At 35.2% G+C, this 23,542-nt stretch overlaps 1 protein-coding gene across 1 annotated transcript; it reads right to left on the minus strand.

Moving 5' to 3' along the window:
• Positions 1-22,368: 22,368 nt before the first annotated feature.
• On the minus strand, positions 22,369-23,113 carry LOC108990903. Its single transcript, XM_018965017.1, has 2 exons — positions 22,892-23,113; positions 22,369-22,548 (listed from the first exon to the last, which is right to left on the minus strand). The coding sequence occupies exons 1-2, from the start codon at positions 23,111-23,113 to the stop codon at positions 22,369-22,371; spliced, it is 402 nt and encodes a 133-aa protein (XP_018820562.1).
• Between the last annotated feature and the right edge of the window lie 429 nt (positions 23,114-23,542).

A 23,542-nucleotide genomic window follows, 5' to 3' on the forward strand; every position in this document is an offset into this window, starting at 1 on the left:
CCAAATACAAGTTCAAGAGCTTAAATGATGAAGATTCAGCTTTGATTCATTTGATAAACTATGAAAGGGCAACAACATGACTTAAAGGCTTTGGGTATTTGAAGGGTTTCAACTTATTTAATTCATTTAAAGAACTTATTTTATTAGTTTGGAATAATTGAGTTTATTATGGGAAGCACTTAAGGGGATGTAAGGGCATGTTGGGAAAGTTATTATTTTATTGAACTAGGGTTTGGGTTATTGTAGCCGAGTACTGTAGCGCCATACAGTAGACGCGGTACTGTTCATCTGGGGGTATTTTTGGAAGATGAGGTTTTATTTTGGCTAGGGTTTCATTAGGTTTTGCTTTAAATACTCTATGTACCTCATTTTAATCTGTTTATGAAGTTTATGAAATTTGATGAATTTATTCATTGTGAGTTGAGTTTTACTCCTCTTGTTCTTAATTGAACTTTTGAACTTATCAAAGGTAAATCTCAACCTTTGTGACGTTCCTCCTTTGTAATCTAGGTTCTTGAGACGGATTCTTCAACGGATCTAGATTTTCATATAATCTAGGTTCTTGAAACGAGTTCTCATTGGGTCTAGGTTCTCCATCCATTGACTTGATTTTGACTTTCTTGGGGAGTTTTCAAATTGGTTGTGGGTTCAAGGGATTCCTTTCCCGCGGGTTCATATCAAATGTTGCATCAAGTCAAAATAAGTCAAAAGACATAACTAAAGACAATAAGTTTTAGGATAGTGGTGGCATAGAGTTTTGAGACATCATTAATTGCCACTATTCAAATATTTTCTGGGATTGAATCTCTAGCTTCTTCTGCATTTTTTTCTAATCTTGCCTTTATATATGATGCCTGATCTAATTGAGTCTACAACTCTCATTGCTTGGACCTTAAATGTTCGATTTCGAACCTTGCTTCCTTTAATTCCTGAGAGTTGTCATTCGGTCTGATTTGAGAAGAGGATAATGTTAAGGAAGGCTTCACGCAAAGTCTCAAGCCCTGAAATATCCCAAACATGGTTCAAGAACCTGAAAAAAGATATGAACATTGTTCACAAATGATTCATAAGATGGAGCCGCATCATTTTCCCGTTGTGATACCATCTTCTCCTGTAAAAGAAATCATTAGAGATAGTATAAATAACAAAAATATTATTAGACAATACAAATAAAAAAAATTAAACTTACATAATTTCCTTCTATTTTGGAAGTGGTATGCAACACCCCTCTCCCCAATAAAATCAATTTTTAAAAATTTCAGGGAATCGGTGTGCTATTAAACTTTGACTTAAAAACTTTTTTTTTACTAGCGAACCACCAAATACGAAAGATCCCTTAAATAAATAAATTCAATCTTTATTCAATACTTAAAATCCAAAAGAGAGTCTATGTGCTCTTGTGCTTATTAAAATAAGTGATTGAACTAAAATCATAAAACTAAGTATAACCTAAACTGTCTAGGCCTCTATCTCGCATATGCAATAAGCAATACATCATACAGTAAACATATGAATGCTCAATAAGAAACACATCATACAGTAAACGTAATAAAAATGAACTTTCTTGAAAAATATGCATACTCATAAATACATACATAACTAAAGATTAACTTGTCTTTCATTTGTCATAAGCTGATACCCACTATTGACCCCCGTGAGTTAGGGTTGCCAAATCTAAGTTGATTCTATTTCCACCCGTGGTCATGAGTTGTGGAATCCTTATTTAAGGAAGACACAATGGGTGCACTGCCAGCATATACAACTTGGATATGCAATATGTCCATAACAGATGGTACCGTCTTCATATCGTAAGATAGGCTGCTACATATCTTATCATTTATACTTCATCATAGTCATACTTGTCTTATGATATCCTAGATTTCAAGTGAAATGATGCCTTATCATATGATAGATTTGAAATGAAGGCACATATTTCATAAAATGTCATGATACATGTTTCTTCACATAAAATCATGATTTTCTCATAAATCTTTTGATGCATAACTCTTCACATAAAATCATGGCTTCTCACAAAATATCTTAATGCATAACTCTCACATAAAATCATGACTTTTCATAAGTATTTTGATGCATAATTTTTTATGTAAAATCATGAATTTTCATAATTTTATCATAACTTGGGTACATAAAAAGGGCTTCCAATGGAAGGTGTACATGCATAATACTTTTATAAAAATATGTCGCTTACCGTTTATATGTGTAAGGGTATGATTATGTTATTTACCTCGTAGCGCTAATCCACTATTTTCGAGGCGTGGCTGATTATCTATAAACATGCCAGTAATTTTCGTAAATCAAGTACTTCATTATTAAAACTTGAAAAAAGCCTAGAATTCTCGAGAGCCTAAAATTTTGTCACTCCTTAAATACTTTAATTTATTACAAAATTCCTCCAAATAATCTTACACGATTAAGTCCTAAAATCCCATTATTCCATATATTGATCTTATAGTTCTATCTATGCAAGCACGTGTTGACCCCTAAAATATGCACACGTTAAATCAGTAATATTGACGTTAAACTGTATTATGATATTCCTATATTCATCGAGTACTCTAAAAATATTCAAACGTTTCATGGGTCTAAATGCTCGTAAATTGATATAGCATCCCATATTCAGTCATGTGAAGCACTCTGTATCTGTTCAACTTAACATGTACTAATTGGCTTGTGAGAGAAGGAGACAATAACGTGAGAGGAAAAGAGATATTATCGAGAGAGTTGTGGGCTACGCATGAGGTGAGAAGCTTGTGATTGGCGACGTGAAGGAAAAAGTGGTTGGCTTGGGTGGTTGAGCGTCTCTAGCAGTGGGTTGAGGTTGCTCCTTTTTTGGGTGGGTAAAACATAGACTATTCGTGTAGTGGGTTGATGTGTAGAGGAAGAGGCTCACGAAGGATGACTTGGAGCTTGGGGCATGTGTTGGTTTGATGGGAGGAAGCAACAACAATTGCGTGGAGGTCGTGAGGGCGCTAGGGGTTGTTGTGTGGAGTGGAGGTGCTCAGCGTGATTTTGGGGTGCTGTGGGTGAGGTTTTCATGTTGCACTGGGCAGTGTCTTGGATGTTTGCTGCCAGTACTCTGGTAGTGGCCTGGAGGAAAGAAAACGTGAGGTTGAGTGGCTTGGGGGGGAAAGCTTCTGTGGAGAGTTGGTGTATGCATTGTGCAATATAGCAACCCTAGGCTAGAGGAAGAAAGGTGAAAGCTTGCATGGATATTATGTGTGTATATATAGATACACATACTGTTGCCATGAACCCTAGTGTGGCTATTAAGATGGAGACATGCATGGTTGGAGTTTATAGAAGGCAGTCGACTAGGATCTTTATTATGAAGAGTAATGTAGAATGGTAACCCTAGTGTGTTTGGAGTTGAACACTTTGACGGCCTCAGAGTTTATTATAAATCGAGCTTTAGTTCTCGAAGTTCAAAATAAACATAATTCATCTAATAAATTTTTTATGGGCTTTTAGAAAAGTTCTTGAGCTATTAGCAATTAATTAGGTCCCAGTTAGTCTTTTAAATGGGCTTTAACTCATTTATTGAGCCCAATAAAAACTTCATACTTTGTTTGAATAAATTCTGGGGTCGTGGCCTACTCAAAAGGAAACAAGGAACCTCGATTAGGCTTCTATAATTATTGGTAAATTAACCTAATTTAGGTCCATTAAAATTATCCATAGTTCATCCATAATAATGTTGGGTTGGGTCGTTATAATCTCTCATTCTTATAAAAATTCCATCATCGGAATTTGGTAGACCTCAATAACTTACATACTTATTCACCACATTCTTTCCATGTCTTTATTTTAAATCCTTGATCATTTAATCGAATATATTATTTCGAAACTTTTAGTGTTTTGATATTTATTCTTAAATCTCGCATAACTCCTTAAAATGTTAACCTTGATAATGGGTTCGATTACAAGCCTAATAATAATTTCACTAGATGATTACCTTAAATCGACCTAAATAATTAAATTCTCCACATAAAATAATAAAACTCTCCACATGTAATAATTACCTCAAATAGATGATAGCCTTAAATTCTCCAAAGTTTGTGATTTTCTTCCAGGATGTGCCATTCTAACATGCATGTCTTAACAATGTTATTCAAAATGAATTTAAGTACTAGAAGATTTTTTTTTTTTACATAATTACTGCAGGGCAGAACTTGCCTCGTGGTGACTTTGGCCTAGACTTTTCTTTCCTTCCTTTTCTGTTTTCCAATAAAAACTTCTCTACTGTTTTTTTTTTTAAAATTATTTTCAAAACTTTTCTTCTCTTTTATTTCGAAAAGTCTACAGAATCTTTCAATCTGGCTTTGATACCACCTGTAACACCTCGCTCCCCAATAAAATCATTTTTTAAAATTTTCGGGAAACCGGTGTGCTACTAAACTTTGACTTAAAGACTTTTCTTGCTGACGAAGCGCCAGATACAAAATATCCCATGAATAAATAAATTCAATCTTTATTAAATACTTAAAACCTAAATGAGAGTCTATGGAAGCACTTATTTAACATTAATAAGGTCTCATGTGCTTTCCAAAATGACTTATTAAACTAAAATCATTTAACTAAGCATAACCTAAACTGTCTAGGCCTCTACCTCGCCTCCCTGGGCCAAGTCCTGTCCTGCAGTCACGTCCTCATAAGGATAATCATCTGGGGTGATTAAAACATAAAAACATATAAAAATGAGTATAATACTCAATAAGTAACACATCATACAGTAAATATATTAAACATAAGGTTTCTTAAAAGATATGCATGCTCATAAATACATACATAACTAAAATGAACATGAACCTGATAACTTGTCTTTCATATGTCATAGGCTGATACCCACTGTTGATCATCATGAGTTAGGGTTAGTGAATCTAACTAGATTCTGATTCTGTCCGTGGCTGTGGATTGTGGAACCTATACATAAGGAAGACACACTGAGTGCACCACTAGCATGTACAACCTAGCAATGAAATATGCCCATAACATATGGTACTGCCTTCATATCATAACATAAGCCGTTACGTATCTTATCATTTATACTTCATCATAATTATACTTTTCATATCATGTAGTATCGTATCATAGATTTAAAATGAAATCGCATATTTCATAAAATGTCATGGTACATGTTTCTTCACATAGAAGCATGGTTTTTTCATAAATCTTTTGATGCATAACTCTTCACATAAAATCATGGTGTCTGACAAAATATTTTAATGCATAATTCTAACGTAAAATCATGACATTCCATAAGTATTTTGATGCGTAATTTGTTATGTAAAATAATTTTATCATGATTTGGGGTACATAAAAAGTGCTTCCAATAGAGGACGTATGCGCATAATACTTTTATAAAAATATGTCATTTACCATTCATATGTGTAAAGGTATGATCATGTTACTTACCTATTAGCGCTAATCCATTATTTTCGGGGTGCGGCTGTTTACCTATAAACATGCAAGTAATTTTTGTAAATCAGGTGCTTTATTATTAAAACCTAAAAATAGCCTAGAATTCTCGGGATCCTAAAATTTTGTCACTCCTTAAATACTTTAATTTCTTACAAAATTCCTACAAATAATCTTACACGATTATGTCCTAAAATCCCATTATTCCATATATTGATCTTATAATTCTATCTTTGCAAGCACGTGTTGACCCCTAAAATATACAAGCGTTAAATCCATAATATTAACGTTAAACCTTACTTTGATATTCCTATTTCTAATGATTACTCTAAAAATATTCCAATTTTTCATGGTCTATGTGCTCGTAAATTGATATAGCATTCCATATTCAGTCTCGTGAATCACTCAGTATCTATTCAACCTAACATATACTAACTGGCTTTTGTGAGAAGGAGAGAATAACGTGAGAGGAAGAGAGATATTACTGAGAGAGTTGTGGGATATGCACGGGGTGCTTGGGTGACGGAGAAGCCTATGACTGGCGACGTGAAGGGAAGAGTGACTGGCGACGGTGGTTGAGTGTCTCTTGTAATGGGTTGCGGTTGCTCTATTTTCGGGTGGGTAAAACAGAGGTTATTCATGCAATGGGTTGATGCATGGAGGAAGAGGCTTGCGCTGGAGGACTTGGAGCTTTGGGCCGGTTTGAGGGGTGGAGGTGGCGGCCACTAAATGGAGGTTGTGAGGGTCCTGGGTTTGTCATGCAGGGTTGCTGTGTGGAGTGGTGGTGGTCAGAGTGTTTTCGGGTGTCGTGGTTGAGGTTTCTATGGTGGCTCACGGCAGACTGAACATCTTCGTTTGGTGTATATAGGTGATGCTTGTGATCAACTGCTCATTTTTCTTTCGATTGGTCAGGAGTCTCGCATTTGCATTTTAAATCTTGAATTTGTATTTTAAATTTAGCAGATGATATTTAAAGCGAGCCGAATACTTTAAAATCCTTGAAATATTTTAAAAGCCAAAAATTATTTTAGATTGGGTATTTTTAGTATTATTGAACCAAGGTTAATTTTTCAAGTAAGTCTCTTTATATTTTGGTGCCTCGAAAATAAGATAGTATTAGAAAATCATTTTATTTAAATGCTTTTATTTCTTTATGAATATTATTCAAGATTCATTATTTTATTGTATGTCAAATACTCTATTTATTTAGATGCTTTTATTTCTATTAAGAAATATTTATGAAAACTCATCATTTTATTTTATGATAAAAAATATTAATTTTGGATGTATACAACAAAGTTGTATTCTTACATTTAGTCTATTTCCCTTTTCATTCTATTTTCTTTATGTCTTTCTCTCCTATTTCCAAGTGTTTAATATCCACCATTGGATCTAGGTTAGGAACCCCAAAATGTAGGGCCTCGATTAATTGCCATAAAGGCCTAATTTTCCTCTCTTCCCTCTCTCCCCCCCCTCCAGGCGCTCCCCCCCCCCCCCCAAAGCAGAAACTACCTAATGCTCTTCCTTGCACAACCAAGTAGCACTACCGCCATCGACGGCACCATCATTCCTTGTCGGCGAAAACCCCTCATCCCTCTCGACTTCTTCACCCCCGATCCTTCTCTTCCCCTCTGCATCTCATCCCCTCCCTCGATTTCTCTCATCTGTCTTAGTTTCCTAGCGTCGCTGCCACGAAGGACGTTGCACCACTGCAAGCCATCGGGGTAGCAACCCATGGCAGCAAGGTTGCCACCAGCCCCTCCACCGAAGCCTTCTGCTCCTCCGTGTCCATCCCGAGATCCCTTTCTCTCTTCTTCCTCTGTTCTCAAGTCCCAGCACCACCACGTTCATTTATATAAGTTATGACCTTTTACAAGTGTCATTTCATTCGAATTGTGACTTTTCACAAGTGCCCTATCATTCTCTATAAATAGGGAACCCCACTCACAAATTTATTCACTCCAAATTCTCTACAAAAACTAGAGAAACACTTCCCCATTCTTTTGTCTTCCTTTCTTCGGGTTTTGTTTATTTTATATCAGGTTCGAGGATCTTCTTTTGTGTGCACTGAAAATGAGATTAACAGGAATCGATGTTATTGTATCTTGGGAGTAGACTGTCAAGAAGCCTAGTGCATGTTTAAATTTGAAGGCGGCAGAATCTACTCTTAAGGAAAGTGTCCATCACAACGTGTCTCAACACCGAGTTATCTCTTTCTAATTTGTTCTTGTTGTTTTACATATTCTTTAGTTTACAAAACGTTTGTACATATATAATTTATTATCCATAATTTTTCCAACAATCTTAGAGTAGAATTTCTCTTTATTAAACTAAATGTGTGTTTTAATTGATTGGTTGTTACCATGACTTCAAACGAACGTATTACACTTGAAAAAGTTGGAGATGTTATTTTGAAACGTTGGCAAGAAAAAATGAAAATCTTTCTTACAGTGCTTAGATTATATTTTGTTATTGAAAATATCCTCCTTCTGATGAATTACATGAGTCCGCACATAGTGTTGAATTGCAAACATATGCAAGAAAGATAATTTGTGTAGATGTATGATTTTAAATCATTTAAGTGATACACTTTTTGATGTTTATCTTCACATTAAATCTGCCAAAGAGATTTGGAATGCTCTTGATAAGAAATATGGTGTACAAGATACCGGAATAGATAAGAACACCGTAAGCCAGTTTCTTGGCTTTAAGATAGATGATTCTGAATTTGTGGTAGAGAAAGCCCATGAGTTAACTATCCTTTACCATGAATTGGGCCAACGGGAAATGGATATTACCTAGCGTCTACAAGTTGGTTATACAATAGACAATTGCCTCATTCATGGAAGAATTTTAGCCTATCTCTTAAATATAAGACTGAAAATAAGAGCATGGAAACCTTGATCTATGCTATTAGGACCTAAGAACAACACTTAGAAAATGATTCTGTCCCACTATTGATTTTTGATTTTCAGTCTAAAGCAAATATTATAGAAGGCCATAGAACACATAAAAACCCATTACACCAGAAGTCCAAATTCAGTAAGGGTAAAACTAGTTATGGGAGCAATTTGAAACCAAAATCCTATGTCAACAAAGATGATAAGAGACTCATTTATTTTAACGATAACAAGCCAGGTCACTTGGCCAAAAATTGTCACTATAAGTAGAGGAAAAACTAAGGCAACGAACAACAAAGATTGCCTAACCCACAACTCATATGATGCTTTCCAGGACCAACTCTGTTGGAATCGATGAATGGTATGTAACCATAAGTCCCCAAGTTTATTTGGCTTGTAGTGCTATTGATTCAATGGTAGACACAACTTCTAACAACAATATTTTTTCAACATATCAGGATACAAGTGGCATGAAAGTGATGATGGGTAACTCCACCTCTGGACAAGAGTTTGGAGTAGGAAAATATGAACTCAAACTATCGTCTGGAAATATTCTTCCATTAGCAGAAGTTGTTTGAGTGCCGAAGGCGAGGATGAACCTTATTAGTGGAGCTCTACTTAGTGGGGCAAACTACAATAAAGTTATTGCAACTCAATATGGGTCTTTTGTGAGGAAAGGTTTGGTGAGTGATGGTTTGTTTGTTATAAATGTTCAAAACAAAGTAGTAGACAAATTTATATCTAATGATAAATTTATATTTTCTACATGTTTCTCTTCAATATGGCATGTTTGGTTAGGCCATGTTGATTATCATAATGTTAAAAGAATGATGGATTTAGAAATTATTCCAAAACATCGTGTTGATTTGGATGAAAAATGTTTAATATGTGTTCAATTGAAACAGCCTAGAAAGCAATTTAAATTTGTTGTAAGAAATTCATCACTACTTGAATTAATTCATAGTGATGGTTACTATTTAAATATCGTCTTTTCTAAAGGTGGTAATAAACACTTCAATACTTTTATAGATGATATATCCAAATTTTGTTATGTTTATTTGATGAAAATAAAAAATGAATCTTTTAGTAAATTTGTCGTTCATAAAACTGAAGTTGAAAACCAATTGAAGAGAAATATTAAAATCATCAAGTCTGATAGAGGAGGTGAATACTCATCTAATTATTTGGTTCAATATTGTGAGGAGAATGATATTATACATGTGGAAATCGCTCCATATTCTCCTCAATCCAATGATTTTTTGAAAGAAAAAATAAAACCTTGGTAGATATAGTCAAATGCATATTCTCTAATTCCGGCATAAATACTTGAGCAATGGTGGAAGGAAGCAATACTTACATCTTGTTTTATCTTAAATAGAGTACCATTCAAGAGATATGACAAAATACCGTATGAACTCTGGAAGGGTAGAATACCCAATATTAATTTGTTTAGAGTTTGGGGTTGTCCTGCGAATGTTAATGTTCCAAAAATTAAGAACGGAAACTAGGTCACAACATAGTAGATGAAATATTCATTGGGTATGCTAGACATAGTTCTACATATAGGTTTTTGATTATAAAATTAGAAGTCCAAGGTATTGATCCCAACATCATCATGGCGTTCAAGGATGTAGCATTCTTTGAAGATCTATTTCCTTTAAAAAATAAAGTAGAAAGATATTTACCTATAGTAAGTTTTCCTTCCATCAGTAGTCAACCTACCATTATATCTAATCCTGAGAATTCATCTGGATTAGAAAATGAACATGGAAGAGGAAAATGAGTGAGAAAGGAAAAGGACTTTCGACATGATTTTTATACTTATTTTATGGAGGAAGGCCCGTTAACTTTCAAGGATGTCATGCTTTCCATTAATTCTGCTTTGTGGAAAGAAGCAGCAAATAATGAGATGAAATCTGTTAAGACTAATGGCACCTAGAACTTATGTGATCTTCCTCCTAGATGTAAAACCATTAGATGTTAGTGGATTTGTAAAAGAAAATTGAGATTTGATGGTACTATTGATAAATTTAAAGCTATGCTGGTTGCAAATGGCTTTACACAAAGAGAGGATATCGATTATTTTGATAGGTATTCACCTATTAGTAGAATAACCAGAATTCATGTTCTAATCGCTCCAGTAGCGATCCATAAACTTGAGGTCTACCAAATGGATGTAAGACTGCATTTCTTAATGACGATCTATAAGAAGTGATATACATGGATCAACTAGAGGTGTTTGAGATTCCAGGATAGGAAAGAAAAATTTGTAAACTTATTAAATCACTCTATGGTTGAAAGCAAGCCCCAAAACAATGGCACCAAAAGTTTGATGAATTAATTTTATCTTATGATTTCAAGATAAATGAATTTGATAATTCTTTATACACTAAAATAGTTAATGGTTTATGCGTACTATGTCTTTACGTTGATGATATTCTCATCTTTAGTACCAATATTGATATTGTTCTTGATGTTAAAAACTTTCTATCTAAGAATTTTGACATGAAATACATGGGAGAGGCACATATAATTCTTGGTATTAAGTTAATGAGATCTCATGATTGTATTAACATAAATCAATCTCATAAATCAATCTCATTATATTGAAAGGATTCTTAAAAAGTTAGAGAGATTCGAATACAAGCCCATTAGTACTCCTCATGATCCTTGTTTGCATTCAAATAAGAATCTTGCAGATCCTGTGTCATAAGTGAGATATTCCCAGATTATTGGTACGTTATTGTATATTGCTAATCCTACTACCTGATATTTCATAGGTTGTGAGTAATCTTAGCAGATATACTAGTAAGCCTGATGATTCTCAATGGAAGGCACTAGACAGAATTCTTAAATATTTGAGAGGAACCATGACATATTGTATCCATTATTCTGGGTATCCTATAATATTAGAAGCATATAGTGATGTTAGTTGGATAACTGACACAGTAGATCGTAAGGGAACAAGTGGATATATTTTCACTCTTGGTGGAGCTGCTGTGACTTAGAGATCTTCCATGCAAACTTTGATTTCTCGATCTACTATGGAGGCTAAATTAATAGCTTTGAATATTACCAAACATGAGGTAGAGTGACTTAAGAATTTATTATAAAAAAATTCACAAGTTAAAAAACCAATGCCAGCTATTTGTGTGCTTTGTGACAATCAGGTTGTAATAAGTATTTATAATAATAAATACTTAAATCATAATAGGAGACATTTAAGTATCAGACATTCTACGTTAAGATACCTGATAAAAAATGGGTACTTGACTTTAGAATATGTAAAGTAAAAAATAACCTAGCAGATCCTTTGATGAAAGGACTGACAAAGTCAAATGTTATACGTGCATCAAGGGAGACGAGATTGAAGCTCATTAATTAGGTCACCAGTAGCGGCAACCCAACCTTCCTGACTAGAGATCCCAAGAAGAAGGTTCAATGAGAAGAACAAACTACTTGAGTGACTGAATATCACTATTAAAATATTATTACAACTTCATCCCTATGGTGTGAGTGCTACAAATGCAATGGTAAATGAAAAATGAAATGCTATAAATGAGTCTAAGACTAAGGCAAGGTAGTGAATTACAAGTACCCTTGGAGGAATTACCTATGTGAGTGTGACTGTGGGACTGCAGTTTATGGTAATTGGGCTACTCTAGAGCGCTCATGAATCCAAGATATGGTGCACGACCTTTATGCACCACCTTGAAAGGAACATAATATATGACTTACTATGTGCGCAGTGTGGAGAAACTTCAGTAAATGATTATGGTTCAAGACTTAGTTCACTAAGAATATTTTAGATGAAAACACGCTAACACTAAGTAAACGTTCAAAGCCACAAGCTACCTTTATTGATGCATAGTACTTAGCCCAAAGAAAATTCTATTCTATTTTATCTTTTAAAATATTTTAATTAGGTGGGGGATTGTTGGTAGAAATGATTAAAATATTTACTATTAAATAAAATTAAAGTGAACCATTGTCATTGTTCAATGTGACGGTTCGGTTGTCAAGATTTAAATGAAAATGTGCCATGGTGACTTGATCCATTACATGCCTCTTGGGGATACAAGCTTTAATCGCTTGCCAACCAAACAAATTGTTGTGTCCTTTGGTGAATTAGAAAAATTTTCAATGTATTCTATAATATTTGAGAAGTTGTGACTGCTCATAAGTGTTCCTTCATTTTAGTTGACTTTTCACAAATACTCTTTCATTTATATAAGTTGTGACTTTTCAGAAGTAACATTTTGTTTATATAAATTGTAATATTTTACAAGTGTCAGTTCATTCCATTTGTGACTTTTCCAAGTACCCTTTCATTCTCTATAAATAGGGAATCTCAGTCACAAATTTATTCACTCCAAATTATCTACAAAAATTAGAAAAACACTTCCTTATTTTTTTGTCTTTCTTTCTATGGGTTTTGGCTATTTTATATATGGTTCAAGGATCTCTTTTTGTGTGCACTGACAATAAGATTAACAGGAACCGAAGTTGTTGTGTCTTAGGAGTTGACAGTCAAGAAACCTAATGTATCTTTTAATTTTGAGGCGGCGGAATCTACTCTAAACAAAGCGTCCATCACACCGTGCCTCAATACCAAGTTCTCTTTTCCTAATTTATTCTTATTATTTTACATATTCTCTAATTTTCAAAACGTTTGCACATATATCATTTATTTTCCAAAATTTTCCCAACAATTCTGACCCACCGTTCCTTAGGATGAAGACGACCCTGCCAGCAATAGACTCGTCGGTAGGGTTTGCTACGCATGCATCTGTGGTCTACTGTTTCAGATCATCACTGTCATCTACATGATGAAGAAAGGGATTGAAAGGAATTAAGAACCTCTGCGTTGAAAGAAAACGAGAGAAAAATTGCATTGGAATTTCTCCAGGATGTAGAACGCTGGCCAATTAATCCACTTTATTTTTTATTTATAGAAAAAGAAATTTTATCAGAGCTTGTTGTCTTAGAACTAAACTTATAAATTAGGCCAATTACGCTAAACCAAATGTTGTTTGCTATAATACAAGGTACAGACAGCTTTGAGCAACCTAGTACAAGAATGAGCCTTTCTACTCTGTCGAGTTTTAAAGTACCAAAGGTCTATCTCCTATAAAGGATCATGATAATCTTTCAGAGTTTTTTTTTTTTCCTTTTTTTATCAAGTTTTAGGACATTTTTTTCATTTTAATATGGTAGATTTTTTTTTTTTTACTTACCTGAAAGCTTCTTATTAGAGCTTGGCCGAATTTAGCCCCCGAGAGATTATATATTAGAAATGATCATGTCACTAGAACTTTTATTTCAAAGTTTCCTCGAACCTAGAATGGGGCGGTTTGCTTCTGGCTCATCTTATCCCATCTTATTTCATCACATCTCATTTATTTTCAAATATTATTTAAACGCAAACACTCTCAAATTAATCATTATAACTTTTTCAAACTAATAATTACAATTTTTCAAATTTACAAACAAAGAATAAAAAACAATTCAACTTCTTTTCTCTTTTCCAAAAATCCAATAAATATTTAACTCAAACTATCTCATTACTATTTACAAACCATCTTACAATTATTCATAAAATTTCCATCTCATCCTTTCTCAAGCATCACCTAAGTGCATTTGTCATGTCAATAAACAAATTCGTAAATTAATTTGTTTTATCATGTTATATATTGAGTACTTGATTAGTTGTCCAATTACAACAAGTGCATTCTTCATTATCTAGAGCATCTCTCTTGTTTTAAGCATAATGAGAGGTAAAACACTGTCAAATTTAAAAAATGAAATTACTTACGGAAAGGATCATGGTTATTTGTACGAGTAATGACACACTTACAACTCTTTTATAAAATGAAGTCGAATCATTATTCTATCTAGAGTAATGCTAGATATAGTCCTAGAGTACGCAAGTTTGGCACACTCCATTTGAAAAAGAGTTGGCGCCTCTATTAAAAAATATATTTTTTCACATGGGCCCATATTTATTCACCTTTTAAAAAGGAAATGTGCAAAACTTGCATATCATAAGACTGCAAATATCATTTATCTTCTATATATTCTAAGTGCGCAATATGAAATTATATCATTTTAATAGTAAATTACATTTTGTCTCGTTTAGCTTGATCAAGGTGGCCTATATGCATATCCTTTGCCTCCAAAGGGTCAAAGGCATAATCAATAATTTCACGTTAAACAAGAGATATCAAAACCCCAAAATCCTCCCCACCACCGTTTATTAATAAAGCCAAAGTACTAATTTATCTTATAAATAAACCAATCATCTATAAAAAGGATCACGGCCATCAACAAACATATTATAATGGCCGGGCACTGATGTTTTTTTATCTTTGACTTTTTAAACAGATGCCAACAACACTACTAGGATAGATATTAGTCCTGCATAGATCTTGCATTGATCTCACCATCATGAAGATTTTGTCAATTATAATTTTAGGGTTAGAAAATACGCACTTTCTAGGAGGGAGAGGGATTTGCTTTATCTTTCATTGGAAATATGGTCTGTTGAGAAATCACATCTGAATCTTAGGGTTTAACCAAAAGTCAAAAGATATACAGTTTGCAGACTATATTCTTAAATTATATAAAAGCTCACAATTAATATAACTGACGCAATTTGATGTCATATTTATTTTAATAAGAATAAATATAGATAGAAGTCACTATTGGGAGCATTCATTTTACACACATGATGTGACATCATGTAGACCACACATCTCCCCAAGTGAGTGTTAGGAATAATCAACTAGAAGCAATCATACAGTGAGTACAAAGTGTGCACTACTATAGTGGCTTGTCTCTAGCATTACTTTTTTAATAATAATAAGAATTGTACAATCTAAAGTACAAAATTAAATCATATTAATTTATAAAGATGTTATATAATTCTTATAATTTTAGATAAAATATTTCCCGATTAAGTAATGATAGACTTACAATCCTTTTACCACCACTTTACTATTCTTAGTGTATTTGTTTTTTTTTTCTTTTAAGTATTTTTTTAATATCTTTAATCATTTGAAAAAATTTAAAAAATATACAATTTTACTAATAGTCATTTTCTTAAATATTAAGTAAAAGAAAAATTTTTTAAAAATTAAAAATTAAAAAAAATAATAAAAAATAGTAGAAGAGTTATAAAACTATCATTATTCTTCTCGATATCAGCTCACACTTCTAAGAGTGATAGGACAAGTAGATGACCCATTTTTCGCGTTCTTTTCATTGAAATATTGAGAAACTCCAATTCTTTTTATTCAAATATCATCTAAGCAGCTATAAATTTGTTAGTTAGGTAAGGACAAAATCATACAGCTAGCTCTAGTTTCTAAAGCTAGTCCCCGAAATTGCCCATCCCTTAATTCACTGTTTGCTGCTGTGGAATGGCCTTCCTTGTTCATCTGCTTCTATTCTCTTACCTTCTTCACACCCTCCTTTCCCCCGAATAATTAGCTCCCATGATGTTTTTTCTCCTTTGTATTTTTTTTGAACTTTATTGTCTTTCTTTCCATGTGAAGAGAGAATCCAACATTCGATACTAATTATTGTAACATGCAATCATATAAATGCCTACCCCATCTTGATTACTAGTTTTCTGTCGTAGTCCAAACCTGAGTAATGCTACATGCAGTCGTGAAGTGCACAAGAGCCATGCAGTCGTTTTGAAAAATAATAGAGTTTACGATTAAAAAATTAATTTTTTTTATATGGGTCTAGTATTTATTCACTTTTTTCAAAGTGATTACGCGACGCTTACACGCTCATGACTGCAACTATCATATCTCAATTATATACACACATGCCTCTAATGTTCTAATTTTGACTTGCTCGATGGACAGTTGTTTGCAGAAGTAGCATCATCAAGATTCACATTTAGAGGCTGCAATTGTGAGAATCTTGATGACGCTGCATTAGCTATAAACGGCTAAACAAGGAGAGGAACTCAATTTGCTGGTGTCCCCTTGAACATGGTAAAGCTTCTCTCACCACCAACTCTTTTTTGTCTTTCTTTAGTTTGGAGTAATTATTAGGTACTCTTGAACTATGAACCTAAAATTTGTTGTAAAAAACTACACCCACAAATAACTCAACAACGTGCGTACACGATGCTACAAGGGATTTTATTCAGAAGAGATTCACAACACACAGTGAGTTACAAGAGTTTTTCTCTCCTCACTAACACTCTCTCTAGGGTCTCTCCACTCGTTTTCTTTCCAAAAATGTTGTGCCTCCTCCGTTCTCATGCTTTGTTCTCTTTTCAATGTTTAACAATACATAAATATAGTCACAACGCGAGAAAACTCAAAGGCAGCAACTTTTAGTTTACTTGCTCAAGCAGAGTTTTGAGCGCACCTCGAGCGGACTTTTGGTCCAACATTCACTCGAGCAAGCCTTGAGGGAACTCTTTGACCGATGTTTGCTCAAGCCAACCATCGAGCACACATTGAGTGAGCTCTCTGCCTGAGTTTCACTAGAGCGTCATGTCGAGCGAACTCTTGGCTTGACGTCTTCTCAGCTCACAACCATGCTCCACATAACCCAACATTCTCCCACTTTGAGACTAGTTCACCACATACCAACCATTGTCTCTAGCACACGCCCTATCACCTCTGCAGCTTACAACACCTGTCTTCAAGCCAGAAGACCAATCGAAGTCGTGCACGACTTGACTTCATCACATATAGCACCCTCAGTTGACACATATGGGGGGAACTCACAACTCCCACTGCAATGGGAATATCTAGTCTCATATTGACCCTAGCACACATTAGGGAACCTGTTGCTGAGGTCCCCTTCTCTAATCTGGGTGACTGATCCCACCTCTTGGTACCAACTTGTTCTGTCTTCAGTCAGTGTGTCCATCTCTTGTGCAGTTCCTACTACCTTCCTAGAAGTCTATTAAGTCTTTTCTCAGTTAACTCCCACTTGCTCGACCTCCCATCTCGAAAGCTTTTACTATTTTTCTATGGTTCACCACCTTCAGTTAACAGGATATAGTTCAAGGTAGGTGAATCACCAAATACTCTATCCTCTAGTCTCTCACACCTCTACTCCGCACCGTAGTCTCAAGAAGCTTTACCAGGATTTTAGATACATGAGAACCGTAAAATTGACTCCCTTTTGTTTCCTCATTAGATTCGTACGACTAAGCCTGCTTTGCCATAGCCTTATATTTTCTTGCACATAACTAGACCTTGATGTTAAACGCAAAGTATCAGTTCTCTTATCACGTGCCAAGACCAATGCGCCCTTTGTGACCTTCCACGCTCTTGCTAAAGTTTCTACATAATGACTATAGTTGTCAAGTTGTCCCACAGAGATCGGTTGTTTTTAGCTCCGAAACGTGTTTGACTTGCTGCAAAGTCCGTATGTGGGAGTATAATGCACACATCTCACACTCCCACTGAATCTAGTGCTTCTCCGGCAGCCTCGTATACATCTTATCAAAATCATCAGTAATATAATTCAGCATGATCTCTCGATGTGAAGTGGTATGGAATAGAGCCCCTGAATCCATTATCCCAATCATCAACCGAACTATGCACTACAAGAAATAGAGATTTCTATAGCCACCACATTCACAGCGTCATCCTCAGTTTTTTTCTGCTTTCGACAGTCTCTTTTGATGTGGCCCATCTTACCACAATTCCAGCAAGTAATCTACTGCCTAGATCTCGACTTGTTGCTACCCCTGCTCCTGGAACTTGATTTGTCATATCCCTTGCCACAATCGTTAACACTCAGGACCAAACACGAGCTTAAAACTTGCCAGAATCTTCCTCAAGTACTTCCTTACCGAGAATAATATCACGAACACCATCGTAATTTAATTTTATCTTACCGATAGAATTACTTACTGCCATTCTCATGGCATCACAACTATCTGGCAGTGATGTCAACATGATCAACGCTCGAATCTCATGATTAAACTCAATCTCAACCAATGACAACTGATCTGTGATAATATTGAAATCATTCAAATGTTGGGCAACAGACATACCTTCTGCCATTCTCAGATTGAACAATTTCTTCATGAAGTTTACCTTGTTATTCGCTAATGGCTTTTCATATATACTAGACAAAGCCGCCATGAGATCCGATGTGCTTCTCTCCTTAATAACGTTGTGCACCCTAGATCTTGACAGGGTGAGCCATATAACCCCTAGGACCTGTCGATCTAACAGGTTCCAATCAACATCATCCATGTTCTCCAACTTCTTTCCCAATAGAGGAAGATAGAGCTTCTTCCCATAGAGATAATCCTCAATCTGCATCCTCTAATATCCAATAGTTGTGCCATCGAACTTCTCGATTCAAACTTTCACTTCTTCTCTAGCCACCATTCTCTTTCAGCCCTGGACCCCGAACCCCGAACCCCGAATCTTAGAACTGTGATACCAGTTATTGTGAAAAACCACACCCACAAGCAACAATAACGAGAGGACTGTAAAATGATAAAGGGTTAATTATATTTTACCCCTCTAACTTTCGCTCAACTCAATTCACAATGTACCTCTGAAACTAATAATTACATCAAAGTGGACCCTTGAACTTTCAAAACTTCCCAATCTCCCCTTCCGTCTACTAGTAGTGTTAAGTCTAACAGAAATTCACTGCACGTGCTGCTCATGTGCATAACATTCACTGCAAAGATATAATTTTCATCTAATTTATTATGATTGACCATATAAAATATAAAATAATATATGCTATCAATTAATTATAAATCATAAATCATTAAATAATTTTTTATTAATTTATATATGGTTAATGAATATAAAAATATTTCATTGTGTACATAGATTATTCATACTTGCTTGAAACTTAGGTTAAAATAATCTTATATATGGTTAATGATTTACTATTAATTGATAGCATATATTTTTTTAATATTTTATATGGTCAATGATAATAAATTAGATGAAAATTACATTTTTGTGGTGAATTTCTGTTAGATTTGACGTTGTAAGTAGACGGAATGGGGGATTAAGAAGTTTGGAAAGTTCGAGGGTCCACTTTGATGCAATTATTAGTTTCGAAGGCACATTATAAATTGAGTGAAAGTTCGAGGAGGTAAAGTGTAATTAACCCAATGATAAATGTAGAAACACGTGAATCAATCACATACGACACAAAATTTACGTGGTTCAGCAACATGTCTACGTCCATGGAGCTACAAGGGATTTTATTTAGAAGAGATTTACAGCATACAATGAGTTACAAGAGCTTCTCTCTCTCTCTAGGGTCCCTCCACTCATTTTCTTTCCAACAACATCGTGCATCCTACTTGCTCACACTTTGATCTCATTTTAAGGTTTCACACTACATATATATAGTCATGACGCGAGAAAACCTTAAGGCAGCAATATTTGGGTTATTCGCTTGAGCGAACTGTCAAGCGTGCCTCGAACGAACTATCTATCCAACATTTGCTGAAGTGGCCTATCGAGTGAGCCTCAAACAAACTCTATTTCTGATGTTCGATCGACCTAACCATTGAGTGCACCTCAAGCAAACTCTCTGCCTAAACTTTGCTCTAGTGCCATATCGAGCAAGAATCAAGCAAACTCTCTACTTTACGTCTTCTCAGCTCATAACCAGGCTCCATACAACCCAAAACAATTGTTGTCCCTACATTCAAACAAAGACTATAAGCCAAGTATGTTGGGTATTTTCAAATTTGTTCCCTTTCGTCTATCAAATATACAAGTGGAAGAAAGTATCTCTCTCAAGTGAGAAAATAGTATTGAAATCGTATGACTCAATCTATTTAACTATACCAATCGAGAAAGATGATAGAGAAGGCAAGTACAAAACAAAAAAGCATAAATAAGAAATATGGACAAAAAGATAAGATTTCTAACTTGCTGATACAGAACTTCTATTTGTTGAGCTAGTTGTAGAGTATTGATCAATGCATGGACTTAAGGTCATTCAACGTGGATAATTCCACCATCTTAGTTTCAATTTCTTGAACCAAATGTAGGACAGAAGTGAACTCCACTTGCATAATGAACAACAACATGTAACTATACTTATACAAGGAGCTCAAAGCCTTGAATTGAACAAGATAGGGAACACCTGTATAGAACAATTAAACAACTATTGTTAGAAAACCAATAACCATGCTACTAGAAGTTAAGGTTCATTCAGCTCCCTCAGCACGGATGTATTTGATTTGTGTTTGGGTGAACACCAAATACACATAAGAGTATTTTGTACCATTAATTATGCAAATTAAATAGGCAATCAAATATAAAATAAACTTACCAATAGAATAAAGAGAAATCAATCAATCTATGAGCAAGACACCAATAAAATTATCTGGAACAACACCCAATGCAAATGGAAAACCATGGGACGTAGTCTAGTTAAAACTTTCACTATCAATAATAATGAGTTTACAAACTTTCTACCCCAAAATAATCTCTAGATGTTACTAGTACATCGAGAATATCTATATTCTTGATTTAACACATAAATCATCACCATACAAGTGGATTGCAACTAGAAGAACAAGAAGGATCTCACAATGTGGGTATTAAGAACAACCAAATGGAGATGAATTTCAACTATCATCAGTGGTCAATAAGAAGCTATCATCATCAACAACAACATATTGAAACTCAACAAAGCTGAATTGTAGATGACCCTTCAAATTAACTCTAATGGAAGCATGAGAAAACATATGAGAAGAAAGACAAACTTTATTTCTCTCTCTTCATACGACACTTTTCTCTTTCTTCTCTCCCCTTATGCGTATATATCATACACAATCATTTGTCTTCCTTTTTAATTCATAAAAAAAATCCTACCTTGGACAATTACCAAATTGCCTTTTCATGGCTAATGTGGATTCCCTCATATGTAGGGACCATCCAAAAAATTCCCCCTCCCAACTATGTGAGAGACTCCACTAATCTTGCTTTTCTTTTACATGTTTCAAGCTTTTATAAAGGCAGTGGTTTTTTCATAATATCTAACCTATTCTCACAGTATAGACTTTCTCAATCTATAGCAACTAAGAACAGAACATAATGACCCAATCTTTATAACATAAAAAAAATACTTAAATTGTGATGGCCCCGGTTTGCTTGAGATTTGGCGTAAGGTTGAGACATTAGGATGCACGCCACATAGGCAAGCACCACTTACATTCCATGTAATATTGTGTGCTTGAATGCCTAGTATACATATACAAAATAATCACAGCAGAAGGATCTCATGTTACTCATCATAACTTCAAATATGAGTACCAAAGAAATATACTTAATTCACCGAAAATAATATCCAAGTCTACAACACTTGGCTCCTACATCTAGCCAATGAGTTCCTTTTGCTGAGAACTGTCCAATAGTAGTCTTCTCGTTCCATTTAGGATGGAATTTATCTCCGAAGACTAGGGTACATCTTTCACCCTTGACTTCCGACTCAGTGCATCGGTGACCAGGTTGGTCTTTCTTGGGTGATACTTAATCTCGCACTAGTAGTGACTAATTATATCTACCAACCTCATCTACCTCATGTTGAGGTTCTTCAACATGAAGAAATGGTTCAAACTCTTGTGGTGTATATATATCTCATAGGCCTCGCCATAGAGATAAAATTGCCAAATCTTTAAGCAAAGACCATCGCTGATAATTCTAAATCATGGGTTGGGTAGATCTTGTCATGGTCCTTCAGTTGACGCGATGCGTATGCCACTACATGTCCTTCTTGCATCGAAGCACATCGAAGGCCATCTTTGGATGCATTGCTGAAAGCCACCATTGCCTTATGAGGCTCTGGTTAGGCCAGCACATGAGTCGTGGTTGATCCTCCTCTATAACTTCTGGAATTTTTTTTCACATTTCTTAGTCCACATGAACTTACCATTCTTCTTGATCAAAGCCGCAAGTGGACTTCTGAGTTTGGAGAAACCTTCCATGAATCTTCTATAGTATTTAGTAAGTCTCGAAAAGCTTCTAACCTCGTGAACTGTCATGGGACATTGTCAATCTACCACTGCTTCGACCTTTATGGGGTCCACTGCAACTCCATCCTTGGAGATCACATGCCCCAATAACTTTACTTCCTCCAAAAAGAACTTACATTTACTGAGCCTTGCGTACAACAGGTGTTCTCGCAGTTTCCCCAATACTAGTTGTAGGTGATTCATATGGTCTTCTAAATCCTGCGAGTATACCAAAATATAGTCGATGAAAACCACCACAAAAACATCCAAGAATGGCCTAAACACCTAGTTCATGATACCCATAGGCGTTGCAGGGGCATTAGCCAGACCGAAAGGCATCACTGAAATTCATAGTGTCCGTTCCTCACCCTAAAGGCAATCTTGGGAACTTCACTCTCCTTAATCTTCATCTAGTGATACCATGACTAGAGATCATCGATCCTGGGAAAGGTGTACTTACTATTTATTGCCAATTTGTTCAACTCCCGATAATCAATGCACATTTGAAGGCTTGCATCATTCTTTTTAATGAATAATACTAGTGCTCCCCCGGGTAACAAACTTTGTCTAACCCCTTATCCAGAAGTTCTTGAGCTTGCACCTTTAATTCTTTTAACTCCGATGGAGTCATTCTATATTGTGCCTTGTGCTCTAGAGCTAATACTAGTTCCAGATCAAGTGTGCACTCAATCACCTGGATTAGAGGCAATCCAGGAAGATCATTGTCTAATACCTCTAGGAATTCCTTGATGACTGGAATCCCTCGTTCTAACTTCTTCTCCATTAACTTAATCAATATTTGCACCAAGTATGATTTTGTTGCCCTAGCCAAATCTCTATTAGCTTGCATGGTCAAGATCATCTTCAGAAATGCCCTAAGTCTGCTGCTTACAAACTCCATTACTTCTCCTCCAGGCAGTTGGAAGCTAACCACCCAACTTCAACAATTTTATACTGGCAGAGTTTTGGATAGCCAGTCCATTCCTAGAATAATATTGAACCCTAGCAGGTTGAATACTATGAGGTCTGCTTCTAAAACTCTTCCCTTCAACTCCAACGAACATCTTAAAGAAACTCTCATGCATACTACTACTTCCCTTGTCAGTAGAGCCACTACCACACTTTGTTGTATGGTGTCCATTCATACACTACACATTGTAGCGAACATTGTAGATTCAAATGATTGGGATGCAACCAAGTCAAACAGGCTACA

The sequence above is a fragment of the Juglans regia genome, chromosome 3, assembly GCF_001411555.2.
Source record: "Juglans regia cultivar Chandler chromosome 3, Walnut 2.0, whole genome shotgun sequence".
Lineage (NCBI taxonomy): Eukaryota > Viridiplantae > Streptophyta > Magnoliopsida > Fagales > Juglandaceae > Juglans > Juglans regia.

Coding starts and splice junctions, on each gene's coding strand:
- LOC108990903 (XM_018965017.1), bottom strand. CDS start 23,113: ATGGAGAAGAAGTTAGAACGAGGGATTCCAGTCATCAAGGAATTCCTA. Junction 22,549..22,891: donor TGGATAAGGGGTTAGACAAA/GTTTGTTACCCG, acceptor GTATACTCGCAG/GATTTAGAAGACCATATGAA.